At 37.1% G+C, this 13,676-nt stretch overlaps 2 protein-coding genes across 2 annotated transcripts; both read right to left on the reverse strand.

Moving 5' to 3' along the window:
• Positions 1-328: 328 nt before the first annotated feature.
• Positions 329-1,308, reverse strand: LOC129044515 (olfactory receptor 13C4). Its single transcript, XM_054502453.1, has one exon. The coding sequence runs from the start codon at positions 1,283-1,285 to the stop codon at positions 329-331; it is 957 nt and encodes a 318-aa protein (XP_054358428.1). The 5' UTR covers positions 1,286-1,308.
• Positions 1,309-12,113: 10,805 nt separating this feature from the next.
• On the reverse strand, positions 12,114-13,157 carry LOC129044523 (olfactory receptor 13C3-like). Its single transcript, XM_054502461.1, is given in 1 exon segment — positions 12,114-13,157. A coding segment is annotated over 1 exon segment (1,044 nt).
• Between the last annotated feature and the right edge of the window lie 519 nt (positions 13,158-13,676).

The raw sequence follows: 13,676 nt of genomic DNA on the forward strand, positions 1-13,676 counted from the left end.
GGAGGCCTCACAATCATGGTGGGTGGTGAAGGAGAAGCAAAGGCACATTTTACATGGTGGCAGGCAAGAAAGCAGGTACAAAGGAACTGTGCTTTTAATGAAACCATCAGTTCTCATGAAATTTATTCACTATCACAAGAGCAGCATGTGAAAAACCCACTCCCATGATTCAGTTACCTCCCACCAGGTCAATCCTACAACATATGGGGACTATAGGAGCTACAATTCAAAAATTGGGTGGGGACACAGCCAAATCACATCATATATATATTGTGAAATGGCTAAGGCAAGCTAATTATACATAAAAGACCCATATATCCCTTTTATCTTACTGGTTAATAGCTTTCCTGCTCAGCAAATATTTTATAGCAGCTTTTACATCTTTATTTCTCAGGCTATAGATTATGGGGTTTAACATGGGGGTCACAACCCCATAAAACATGGAAACAAGCCCCTCTGTAGCTTGCAAGTTGTCTTTCCCAAGGAGGTCCTGGGACTTAGGTTTTGCATACATAAAGAAGATGGTACCATAAAATATGATCACAACAGTCAGGTGAGCTGAGCACGTAGAAAATGCCTTGTGTCTTCCTGTGGCTGAGTTCATTCGCAAGGTGGTGTAGAGGATGAACATATAGGAGAAAAAAACCACGAGCAGAGGAAGAACTAGGAAAGCAATATTTGACACTGCTAGGATAACAATATTGACAGATATATCAGCACAAGCTAATATTAGGACAGCTAAGATCTCACATAAGAAATGATTAATAATATTGTTCCCACAGAAAGGCAATCGCATGGCAAGTGATGTTTGCACAATTGAACTGATTCCACCGGAAAGCCATGATACAGAAGCCATCAGTACATACACCACCTTGGTCATGATGATGGGGTATCTCAGAGGGTTACAGATGGCCACATAATGATCAAATGCCATCATGCCAAGGAGGAAACATTCTGTTGACCCCATTGCAAACCCAAAGAACATCTGCACTGCACATCCAGAGAAGGAAATGTTTCTTTTCTTTGAGATTAAGCTCACCAATGTTGAGGGAATGGAGGAGGTTGTATAGCAGATATCCAGGAAAAAGAGGTTGCCCAGAAAGAAGTACATGGGCATGTGAAGACGAGAATCCAAGATGCTTACTATGATCAGAACACCATTGCCAATTAGAATCACTACATACATAATTAGAATCAGAGCAAAGAAAATGATCTTAAGTTTGGGGTAACCAGAGAGTCCCAGAAGAATGAATTCTCTCACAAATGTCTGGTTTATCTTGTCCATGTCCCAGCTTTCAGGATGCCAAAGGAAGACCCAGTGTATAATATTTTCATAGCCAAGCAACAAATGTAAAAAAAACTTGAATAAACATTACTCTAGGGTGAAATAGAGACTGTTTGTTTTAAAGCTCTGCCATTGAGTTATCTTCAATAGTATTTGTGCCTAGAATACAGCCACACTAGGACGCTTAGAGTTTCTATGCCCTGTATCTAATATGTGAAGATTTACCTAGGATCATAAGTAAATTCAGACACAACTTTTCTTATTGTTGAGGACATCCCAAGTTGAGTTTTCTAAAAGCCTTAGACTATTGCAGACAACAAACCTAACTTCTTCATTTAGTCAAGCCCAGTGAGAGAGCTGCAAAGAAGAAAAAAGACAACTCAACAAGAACCGGAATTTTGACCCAGCGCTTAATAGAAATGTTTAGAATTTTAAAGCAGGTTAGATGTTCATGTACATTTGTTTGTCTGCCTAAAACTCTGAATGTCTTTCCAGTCAGATAAATGTGTATTTTTATAGGGAAGACATTTGATAATAGTAAATTGAGTCCCATACACTGCAATTTAACATCTGTTCAAAGGTAAAGTTATTTGTTGATCTCATTCTAACATCCCACTCTTACTATTTTGTTGTTTCCTATGACAAGACCATGGTGTAGACCAGCTCTACAGGTATAAGATGGAGAATCTTTGGAGAACAATACATGATCTCTATCTGTTTTATTCCATGGCTTCAGAGTTAGCCTTTTTTTTTTACTTTATTTATTTGTTTATTTATTATTATACTTTAGGTTTTAGGGTACATGTGTGCAATGTGCAGGTTAGTTACATACGTATACATGTGCAATGCTGGTGCGCTGCACCCACTTACTCGTCATCTAGCATTAGGTATATCTCCCAATGCTATCCCTCCCCCCTCCCACAACCCCACAACAGTCCCCAGAGTGTGATGTTCCCCTTCCTGTGTCCATGTGTTCTCATTGTTCAATTCCCACCTGTGAGTGAGAATATGCGGTTTTTGGTTTTTTGTTCCTGCGATAGTTTACTGAGAATGATGATTTCCAATTTCATCCATGTCCCTACAAAGGACATGAACTCATCACTTTTTATGGCTGCATAGTATTCCATGGTGTATATGTGCCACATTTTCTTAATCCAGTCTATCATTGTTGGACATTTGGGTTGGTTCCAAGTCTTTGCTATTGTGAATAATGCCGCAATAAACATACGTGTGCATGTGTCTTTATAGCAGCATGATTTATAGTCCTTTGGGTATATACCCAGTAATGGGATGGCTGGGTCGAATGGAATTTCTAGTCCTAGATCCCTGAGGAATCGCCACACTGACTTCCACAATGGTTGAACTAGTTTACAGTCCCACCAACAGTGTAAAAGTGTTCCTATTTCTCACATCCTCTCCAGCACCTGTTGTTTCCTGACTTTTTAATGATTGCCATTCTAACTGGTGTGAGATGGTATCTCATTGTGGTTTTGATTTGCATTTCTCTGATGGCCAGTGATGGTGAGCATTTTTTCATGTGTTTTTTGGCTGCATAACTGTCTTCTTTTGAGAAGTGTCTGTTCATGTCCTTTGCCCACTTTTTGATGGGGTTGTTTGTTTTTTTCTTGTAAATTTGTTGGAGTTCATTGTAGATTCTGGATATTAGCCCTTTGTCAGATGAGTAGGTTGCGAAAATTTTCTCCCATTTTGTAGGTTGCCTGTTCACTCTGATGGTAGTTTCTTTTGCTGTGCAGAAGCTCTTGAGTTTAATTAGATCCCATTTGTCAATTTTGGCTTTTGTGGCCATTGCTTTTGGTGTTTTAGACATGAAGTCCTTGCCCATGCCTATGTCCTGAATGGTAATGCCTAGAAAAGGCCTTTGACAAAATTCAACAACCCTTCATGCTAAAAACTCTCAATAAATTAGGTGTTGATGGGACGTATCTCAAAATAATAAGAGCTATCTATGACAAACCCACAGCCAATATCATACTGAATGGGCAAAAACTGGAAGCATTCCCTTTGAAAACTGGCACAAGACAGGGACGCCCTCTCTCACCACTCCTATTCAACATAGTGTTGGAACTTCTGGCCAGGGCAATTAGGCAGGAGAAGGAAATAAAGGGTATTCAATTAGGAAAAGAGAAAATCAAATTGTCCCTGTTTGCAGACAACATGATTGTATATCTAGAAAACCCCATTGTCTCAGCCCAAAATCTCCTTAAGCTGATAAGCAACTTCAGCAAAGTCTCAGGATACAAAATCAATGTACAAAAATCACAAGCATTCTTATACACCAACAACAGACAAACAGAGAGCCAAATCATGAGTGAACTCCCATTCACAATTGCTTCAAAGAGAATAAAATACCTAGGAATCCAACTTACAAGGGATGTGAAGGACCTCTTCAAGGAGAACTACAAACCACTGCTCAAGGAAATAAAAGAGGATACAAACAAATGGAAGAACATTCCATGCTCATGGGTAGGAAGAATCAATATCGTGAAAATGGCCATACGGCCCAAGGTAATTTACAGATTCAATGCCATCCCCATCAAGCTACCAATGACTTTCCTCACAGAATTGGAAAAAACTACCTTAAAGTTCATATGGAACCAAAAAAGAGCCCCCATCACCAAGTCAATCCTAAGCCAAAAGAACAAAGCTGGAGGCATCACACTACCTGACTTCAAACTATACTACAAGGCTACAGTAACAAAAACAGCATGGTACTAGTACCAAAACAGAGATATCGATCAATGGAATAGAACAGAGCCCTCAGAAATAACGCCACATATCTACAACTATCTGATCTTTGACAAACCTGAGAAAAACAAGCAATGGGGAAAGGATTCCCTATTTAATAAATGGTGCTGGGAAAACTGGCTAGCCATATGTAGAAAGCTGAAACTGGATCCCTTCCTTACACCTTATACAAAAATCAATTCAAGATGGATTAAAGATTTAAACGTTAGACCTAAAACCATAAAAACCCAGAGTTAGTCTTGAGAATTCGTTTAAGTAAACCTGAAAAAAGAGTAATAATAGTCAAACACATTTGTGTGTATGTGTGTGCGGCACTTTACAAAAAGCAAATGAATCTTCTCATTATCCTTAATTTGCTTTTCTCAAATGTAAAAGACAGAATGTGGCCTATATGTACAAAGGGAAACTTAAAGTTCAGCTCTTTGGATGGCAACACCAAAAGTTATTTTACCTTGTTTTCACAAAGTACTATCCAAAATTTTTAGCTTTGGTGGAATTTCAATTTTTCAAATTTCATATGCACATAAATCACCTGAGGATACCATTAACATGTAAATGTTACGTTAGCATGCCTGGGGCAAGGCCTGTGATTCTTCATGTCTATTAAGTTCCCAGGGTATGTTGAACCACTGGGATGAGGGCACATTTTGAGTAGCAAGTCATTGGTTTATCTATAGTGATTTAGTAGAGTATCCAGATGTTTCTGATCCAAATAGATTTTCTTTTGTGCTATTATATGGATTGGCTTAACAACCTGGAAAATGACTGAAAGCCTAATTCTTTTGTGTTTGCCAGCATACTCCAGGGCCACATCTTGCTATTCAGTATACTTCAGAAAATAAATACTATTGAAACATTTTATGAAAGCAGGATAAACTTTTGCTGGACTGCTATAATATGTGTATGATATTACTGATTGCCTAACTTGAGCACAGTCCTCTTCCAACACAAGTAAGGGTGGAAAAAGTATGACACAACATGTCTGCCATCAAAAAGTTCATAATTCAATAACAAAAACACGAAAACTACACATGGAACAATTTGATAAAAATATGATTATATCATGTGGCCAGGGTGAATATTATAAGTAACCTCAGAAGGAGGAGGTAAAGGAGAAATAAATGAATCACGTGAGAGTCCTGAAAGAATTTCAAAGTTATACCAGGTCTGGAAGCACAAAAGGAATGGGGCAGGTTTGGAAGAGAAGAGAGAAACTGGGGTATTCCAGAAGGGAGAGCAGCTTAATGTTTTAGAGGAGCAGATTGGCAGTACCAGGGGAGTCTCAGCAGAAACACAACTGAAAAGTTAATGAGGCAGGCATATAGAAGGGCCCAAAGGTTAGGAAGAAGAAAAATAGCATTCCCTTTTGTATATAAGGGACTTATTATTAAATAAGAACACCCAGCACAAGGTGACTGCTTAGCCCCTGTAACTTTAGCTACCTTTCAACCCTGACATTATATAATTTGATTTTATGAGGTTTTGAATAATGTGACACAAGGAATTAAGATGCTTAGATTAATTAGGTTATTATCAATTACTGCCTGGTACACACATACACACACACAGCCCATCATCATCTTTTCATAACCACCAGTTTTTAGGTTAACCAAAACTGCAGGTTTAGGTCTCACGTGGGCTAACAGTTTTGAGAATATCTGCAGAGGCTCAACCCTTACTCTAACATTCAGTTTGTTATGTGATGATAAGTGAAAAATTTCTCTACAGTGTATAATGTCTTGGAGTCAGAAGCCAAACCAGACAGAGGGATTCTCACTTCAGAAACAGTTTAAAGAATACCAGTAGAACATCTGAACTTCTAAGAGAAGCACAAATGAATGTTGGATCTCCAAATTAGAGATGAGAAAATTAAGCCTCAAAGAAATTTTAAATCTATATTTCCTCAGCTTAAGACTAGAAGTACCTATTGGAAAAAAAAAAAAAAGTTTTGTTTATTTAAGTGAATAAAATCACTTAAACAACTTCTATTGCAGACTTCTATGTGCCAGATCCTGTGCTTGAAATTTGCTTACCTGGCTGAGGTCACATGACCAGCACAGGCAAAGGCAAAATCCAAAGCCCCTTCTCCTTCCACTACTTCTCTGTCTAACAGGTAGCATTAAAATCTCTATAGAAATCATGTGTCAACAACAGAGAACAGTCAGTGAGTAACATAATAAACAGAGTTCACAAAGGTGAAACTTTAGTCTGTTAAAAATGTACAAGGAGAATGATTAATTCTTGAGGACTTAGTACTTCTTATCATGGAAGAAGGTTCATGGTTGTGGGATTGAATCATATGCCTTAGAACAGTCCATTTGCTGTGAAACTTTTCTACAGTACTTCGTAGCATAGGTCAAAATTCTCTCTCAAGCAGGCTACAGAAATCCTTTGAGGATGAATTGGATAAGTAACATCAACACGCTAGCAGCCCAGTCATGAAAGCAAACGGAAGAAAACAGAAAGATAATGACTTACCAGGAAAGGCGGTGATGATGTGCCAGATCCCGCCTAGATCTCCAGCCCAGGCCTGGAGAATCTGCTGGCTTTGCCTTCCAGGCAAATGTAATGACAATGCATTTTAGGCTACCTAGACAGCTTCTTCTGCCATCTGCTCCAAGCCTTCCCCTCCTAGGAAGAAATTATCTCACCAATTCAATCCACCTTAAGCCAAGCCTGTCTTGCTACCCTTGGTTTTCTTCTTATGCCAGCTCTTTAGATTGGTTCTCTCATGTATTGTGAGATAACACGAGACATGGGGAAGGAGCTTGCTTGTCTTGCCCATTCCTCTACACCTGTGGCCTAACACGGTGGCTACACATAATAGATGGGTTTTTCTAGACTCTTAGGCAATTTCCCTGTGCAGTATTTACGGATTAGTGTTCAGAACTTTAATATGCACAAAGTGTTTATTTGCAGCAAGTAATCTGTTAAAAAAAACAGAAAATATATCTTTCTGTCAGTACTAATAAGCTGCCAACTTATAAAGAGATTAACTGGTTTATGCACTGCAAGTGTAAAGGCATCACCTAATTCACACTTGAACAGATATGGCACGGGGTTAGCCTAGTTAAAAAGTGCTTGGGATTCAGAAACAAAAATCCTAGTTTTGAGGTTATTTTTTCTTCTAATATGCAACTTGTTTTTCATTTGTTAAATAGTTACAGAAATACCTGCCCTACTTTTCTTACAGGTTTGTTTTGAGAAAAAATTCAGCTAGCATATGGAAAATGCTTTATGGATTAACCAGCACTATGCAGATCATAATAATGATATTATTATCATAGCCATATTTGCTAATAATACCACATTGATAGCTGTATTGCCTAATGATAGTCACACTGTAAATCCACATGTAACAATAGCTTTAATTATAAATTTAAAAGGTGCAGTTTCATGGTATTCAGGACTTACCTTTACAATGATAAATTATGTCCCCTCCTAGAAGAACCAGGTACTATTTCCTAGTATTTATGTCAGCATTATGAATTAAAGTCAGTTTCAGCAAAAGATGGCAGATTCCATAGATGTGGAACAGTACATATTTGTTATGCAACAGTTATTGTAATTGTTCCCCATTTCCCAAAGCAATTTAAAGTTGGAGTGAGAGATCTGTGGAATGGAGAAACTTCTGGTGCGTTAGGGACAGTACCCCACAGACCCAATTAAGAGGGGTGCTGGAAATAGACTGTGGGTGAACTAAAGCTCACAAATGAAATAACACTCTCCTGCCCACATAACTTCTAGGAGCAGGGACAGATGTTCACCAAACAAACTTCATGAAATGTGAGAGCGTCCTAGTTTAAAATATATCTACCAAAGTTAATTCAAAGTAAGAAATTAATAATTCAAATGATGTTTACTAAAAATGACCTCGATATTATGAATGAAATAAAATGGATAGTAGCTATGAATTAAATGCATTGTGATTAACTGTTTGCTTACTTTATTCTTTTTGAAAAATTAATTTTATGCAGCATGTGATTTTCAAGTTTTTTGAAATGAAAAGAAAGACCGATAAGCAAGAAAATAAATAGATCCATGGGACAAAAGCAACTCTATATGTTTAAGGCCAAAAAAGTGAAAAAAAATCCAGAATTTATAGTTTGGGGTATTATTGGGAAGAAGGGACATTATTGAATTAAAGTGTCTTAGCAAAGTCTATTAAGCTATATTTTAGATATTAACACTTAGATTGTGACTGTAATTTTCTAGTAGATGTCACATTTCATGTACAATACTTGAATTCTCAGAAATAACTATTTACTTAAAAAGCAAAAACAGTATTTATATACGCACATAGACACAAACACATACATACAAACATAGCCCCTGCAACCAACACACACACCACAAACCATGGTCTGTATACATTAAATACGAATAGATATATGTCAAGAGTTTCTTTAATATTATGGAAGTCAAGAGCGAGAAAACTCTGCAAAAATCATTTAGTAAGACTTTTCTTCCTATAGATGAATAAACTGTGGTAAATGTGATGAAATACTATTCCCAAGTCATTGTTAGCATTTGACCTAGAGAGAATTCAGAACAGTCACTCTTCAGAAGAACCAGATAATGACAATAACAATGCTATATGAATTTTTACCAGTTCTTAGACAATAGCTAATGGAATAGTCTGAAAATATAGGCCTCATATGACTGGAAGATAAAGGACTCCTACATGGAGTCAGTAGTGAGACATTTTATTAACCTGAAGAGAGATTATTGGAGTGAAACTTATCTATATCTATTATAGAACTTCCCTTCTGAATTCAGAAAAGGACTAGAATCAACAAAGGGGAGCCTTTATTCTCTTTTTGGAAGTGGCCTCTAGGGGACATAAGATGAGAGGGCATAGAGGCATTTGAGCATTGCAACAAAGTATGAAAATATATGCATCCCATTGTCTCCCTCAAGAGCAGGAAATATACATAAAAATTGATCTGCTTCTCAGCAGAAGAATCAGAGATGAATGGCAGTTATAAGTCGGCTACTGAAAGGATCCAGGAGGAGCCATAGCTGGCAAATGGGTTATACTGGCCCATTATCTGGTTTCCAGGTGGATAACAGTGAATACTGACAGAGACAGACACTTATTCTGGATTTAGGTTTGCATACCTCGCAAATAAAGCAAATACTACTAACACCACTAGTATAGGCTGAGAGCAAATGTATTATTTTAATTTGGATGTTGGTCACCTTGTTAAAGAACTCTAAAATTCAACACTGAGTAACAAAGCATCATAAATAGTAGATTTATATCCATTCCCATTCACAAAAACATGGACAAATGAAAATTGAAATGAACAACTGAAACCCCTGCTTACAAAATTGGAGAGTAACAAGGACTAAAGGGATGTGTTTCACAACTGAATGAATGTGTGTTAAAACTTGCTATACATGGAATTAAATGGAGACCACCATTGGATCTATTACTGAGTTACTGTAGAAGATATAGAGAAGATAGTGGGAATGATACAGGTATTCACAGAAACTTTTCTGTTTCTAACACTTTTTATTTGCCTGCTTCTGTGTTGGCGGGACATTCATCGCATTTATGAGTTCCAGAACACTATTTGCTGACCACAACACCATGACAATACATCTAAATATTACTACTGCCCATATTCCTAAAAGAACGATAATATGGATCATTCTCTCTTTTCACCTTTTAAAAGTGGGATTAATGGTTTCTGTCTTTCCTACCTGGTGGATGAAGCAGGCCTATATGCTTGCAGTTATCCAACCCTACTCCAATATAACAGAATTGATAAAAGGTTTATATTGCTGCCAACTTTATGTCAGTTCTCTAGTTGAACCTAACAGTCCTACTCCAGGGAAGATAATCTAGGTAAAATAAATTAAAAGTGGAGGAAAGGAGAAATAGTTGTAGCTATAAAAGGAGCCTATAAGAAGCTCTTTGGCATACTCTAAGATACATTTGGACGTTACTACTACGTATGACAGTAACCTAGGAAGATCAACATTTGGGGTTCAAAATATACACTCAAACTCTATTTAAGCAATAAGCAGTTAACGACAACGTATTTGGTGTAGAATTCAACATTGATTGAATTGTTCTAAAAGACAGTTTCTCAAAAGTGGCCTGGAAAGTATGGTTGAAGTTTTCCGAACTCTCCTTTTAGGACTGAAATTTCTTCCTCCTGCAGGACCATGTCCTGTATCTCTATTAAAGCCTTATATGAGTACACAATCTGGAATCACATGTGTTCTGTAAAATAGCCAAACCTGGGTAAATGTTGCAATGCTTAATTTAAAAATCTGGCCTATCTTGAAATGTATTAATTTCTTTTTAAGAGATGGGTCTTGCTCTGTCACCCAGGCTGGAGTGCGGTGGCACAATCATAGCTCACTGCAGCCTTGGACTCCTGGGCTCATGCGATCCTCCCATCTCAGCCTCCCAAGTAAATGGGACCATAGCCGTGCATCATCATACCTGATTAATTTTTAATTTTTAATTTTTTGTAGAGACATGGTCTCACTATGATATCCAGGCTTCTCTTGAAATTTAGAAAATCAGTCAATATACATCCTGAATTATCTTATAGCAACAACCCACTGAAGTGAGAAATAATGTCTTTTCTGTGACTCGTGCGCCCTTTTCATGGTTCACAGTCCTCACCAGCACTGTCTTATTCTTAATTGGAGGAGGCATCATTCATATCACAACTTGTGTTCTGGAAGTGCATTCTCATAGACTACAATGTGAATGGGGACCGTTGGATTTGTGTCATTTAAATATGTACACACACAGATGTCCTGGACATAATTACATAATATATAACATGATGTAATTATGTCCAGAATTTGCTTTAAAGTAAAAGAAGAAGATAAGTGGGTAAGGATAATGATGAAAGAAGGTTGACCATGTGTAATTATTTAAGCTGTGCAATTAGTACATTGACTTTTATTATTCTCATTCTTTTGTTAAATATTTGAAAATGAAAATTCTCAAAAAAAAGTTTTAAAGAAAAAATATTCATATCATATATATATACACAAATGCGTGTATGTATAAATGGAGATATATGTGTGTGTGCATATGTATTTAAATAGAGCTGCAAAAATATTGGGGGAAACATATAATGGTATTTAGGGTAGTAATACAACATTTCTAATGGTAAGTTAGCCAGGAACTTTAAAAGTTTATACCACCTGGCCTATTAATTTCATGCCTTAGAATTTATCCTGTGGAAACGTGTTGGACATTAAAAAAAAATTAACCCCAAGTGCTCATAGTAGATCTAATAAATCAAAATAAAAACATGATGAATATATGATTCCTACTTACTAAGAGAAACATTAGAATGATATCTTTGGGAGGTGGCCATAGTGACAACAATTTTTCTTTTTTTAATTCTTTTTTATTTTTTTAGAATTTTAGAAAATATTGAATTTTAAAATTTTAGAAAATATTACCTTAATGGGGTGACTTTCAGTGAGACATCTGGCTCTAGTAATTATTAGCTGAGAGTGAAAGAGGGGATAAATAGCAACTTTTAGTCCTCACTATGGAGTCTTAGCTTCAATTCTGAAATTCTTGAACACTGTGAAGCCAGTATTATGCTAGGTGTTTCCTCCAACTTATTGAAACATTAAATGATATTGGGACCTGGATTTTTTTATTATTTTATTTCCTTATTACAAGTAAGGTAACTATGACTTAGAAAGAAAGAATAATCCATCCAATATCACCTAGGTAGTTTACGGAACTGCAGATTTTGTACTATTGCTCTCTATTTCCAAAGCTTATAGTGTGATTGTTTTCCACTATGTTTCTACACAGAAACACTCATTTCAGACATCACAAGGGATGAGATTCTAAGAGAATTAATTATGTTTGTGAAACCTGGATCAGGGCATGTTAGAGTTTGTAGCAAACTATAGTTAACAGTGATTCTAGATGAGCAGGGCTAGTAAAGGCAAAGGATAAAAATCTGTCTCTCTAACCATGGTTTCTCCAAAAAAGGTTCACGCTGATTTACCTATGAGTCCATCTTTGTGACTGTTAAACAAAGACCTACATGTCCTGGTTTCATTAGTGAATTGGTTTTTTGTTCAGCAAATATTTTACAGCAGCTTTTATATCCTTATTTCTCAAGCTATAGATTATAGGATTCAGCATGGGCGTCACTACCCCATAAAACAGAGAAATGAGCTTGTCTGATGCTTGCAATTTTTCTTCCCCAATCAAGTCTTGAGACTGTGGTTTTGCATACATAAAGAAGATGGTACCATAAAATATGATCACCACAGTCAGGTGAGCTGAGCACATGGAAAATGCCTTGCGTCTTCCTGTGGCTGAGTTCATTTGCAAGATGGTGTAGAGGATGAACATATAGGAGAAAAAAATGACCATCAGCGGAAGAACCAGGAAGGCCATATTTGATATCACCATGGTGATAATATTGAGGGATATATCAGCACAGGCTAGCTTGAGGACAGCTAATATTTCACATGTGAAATGATTGATAATATTATTCCCACAGAAAGGCAGTTTCATGGCAAGTAATGTTTGCAGAACTGAATTGATTCCGCTGGAGAGCCAGGACACAGAAGCCATCAATACATACGACACCTTGCTCAGGATGATGGGGTATCTCAGTGGGTTGCAGATGGCCACATAATGATCAAATGCCATCATGCCAAGAAGCAGACATTCTGTTGACCCCATTGCAAACCCAAAGAACATCTGCACTGCACATCCAGAGAAGGAAATGTTTCTTTTCTTTGAGATTAAGCTCACCGATGTTGAGGGAATAGAGAAGGATGTATAGCAGATATCCAGGAAAGAGAAGTTGCCCAGGAAGAACTACATGGGTGTGTGAAGACGAGAATCAAAGATGCTGGCTATGATTAGAACACCATTGCCAATTAGAATCACTAGGTACATAACTAGAATGAGAGCAAAGTAAACAATCTCAATCTTTGGGTATCCAGGAAGACCCAGAAGAAAAAATTCTGACACAAGTGTCTGGTTAATCTCACCCATGTCATCTGCTTTCAGGAAATCAAAAGAAGATCTAATATAAAATGTATTTACTGCCAAGAAACAAACAGTACAAATTACCTGAACAATCATTCTTTTGGCACATATTAGAAGGAGTGCTTGCTTGAAGTTCTGACATCCAGTTATCTTCAGTAATGTGTGTGACTGGAATACAATGAAATTGGGAATGATGGAAGTACCTATACCGCATCGCCAATATGTGAACATCTACCTACGATCAGACACACATGCAGACGGAACTTTTCCTGCTGTTGAGGACATGTTCCTGAGTTGAGGACATGTTCCTGAGTTGAGGACACTCTCCGGAGCTGAGGTTTCTAAAACCCCTGGCCAATCAACAACTCTAAGCCTAACATCTTCATTTCATCAACCCCAGCAAACAAGCAGTAAAGAGGGCAAAAGACTACTCAAAAAAGACTGGAATTTTAATTCAGCAATTTATAAAGTGGTTAAAATTTCACAGCAACTTTGACATTTTTGTGTGTTTATATTTTTTTCTAGGCCTGATACTAATACCTTATAGTTAGTTTAATTGTGTATTTTATAGACATTTAATAATAATACATTGAATCGCATACCTTGAAATTTGAC

Source organism: Pongo pygmaeus, chromosome 13 (assembly GCF_028885625.2).
Source record: "Pongo pygmaeus isolate AG05252 chromosome 13, NHGRI_mPonPyg2-v2.0_pri, whole genome shotgun sequence".
Taxonomy (NCBI): domain Eukaryota; kingdom Metazoa; phylum Chordata; class Mammalia; order Primates; family Hominidae; genus Pongo; species Pongo pygmaeus.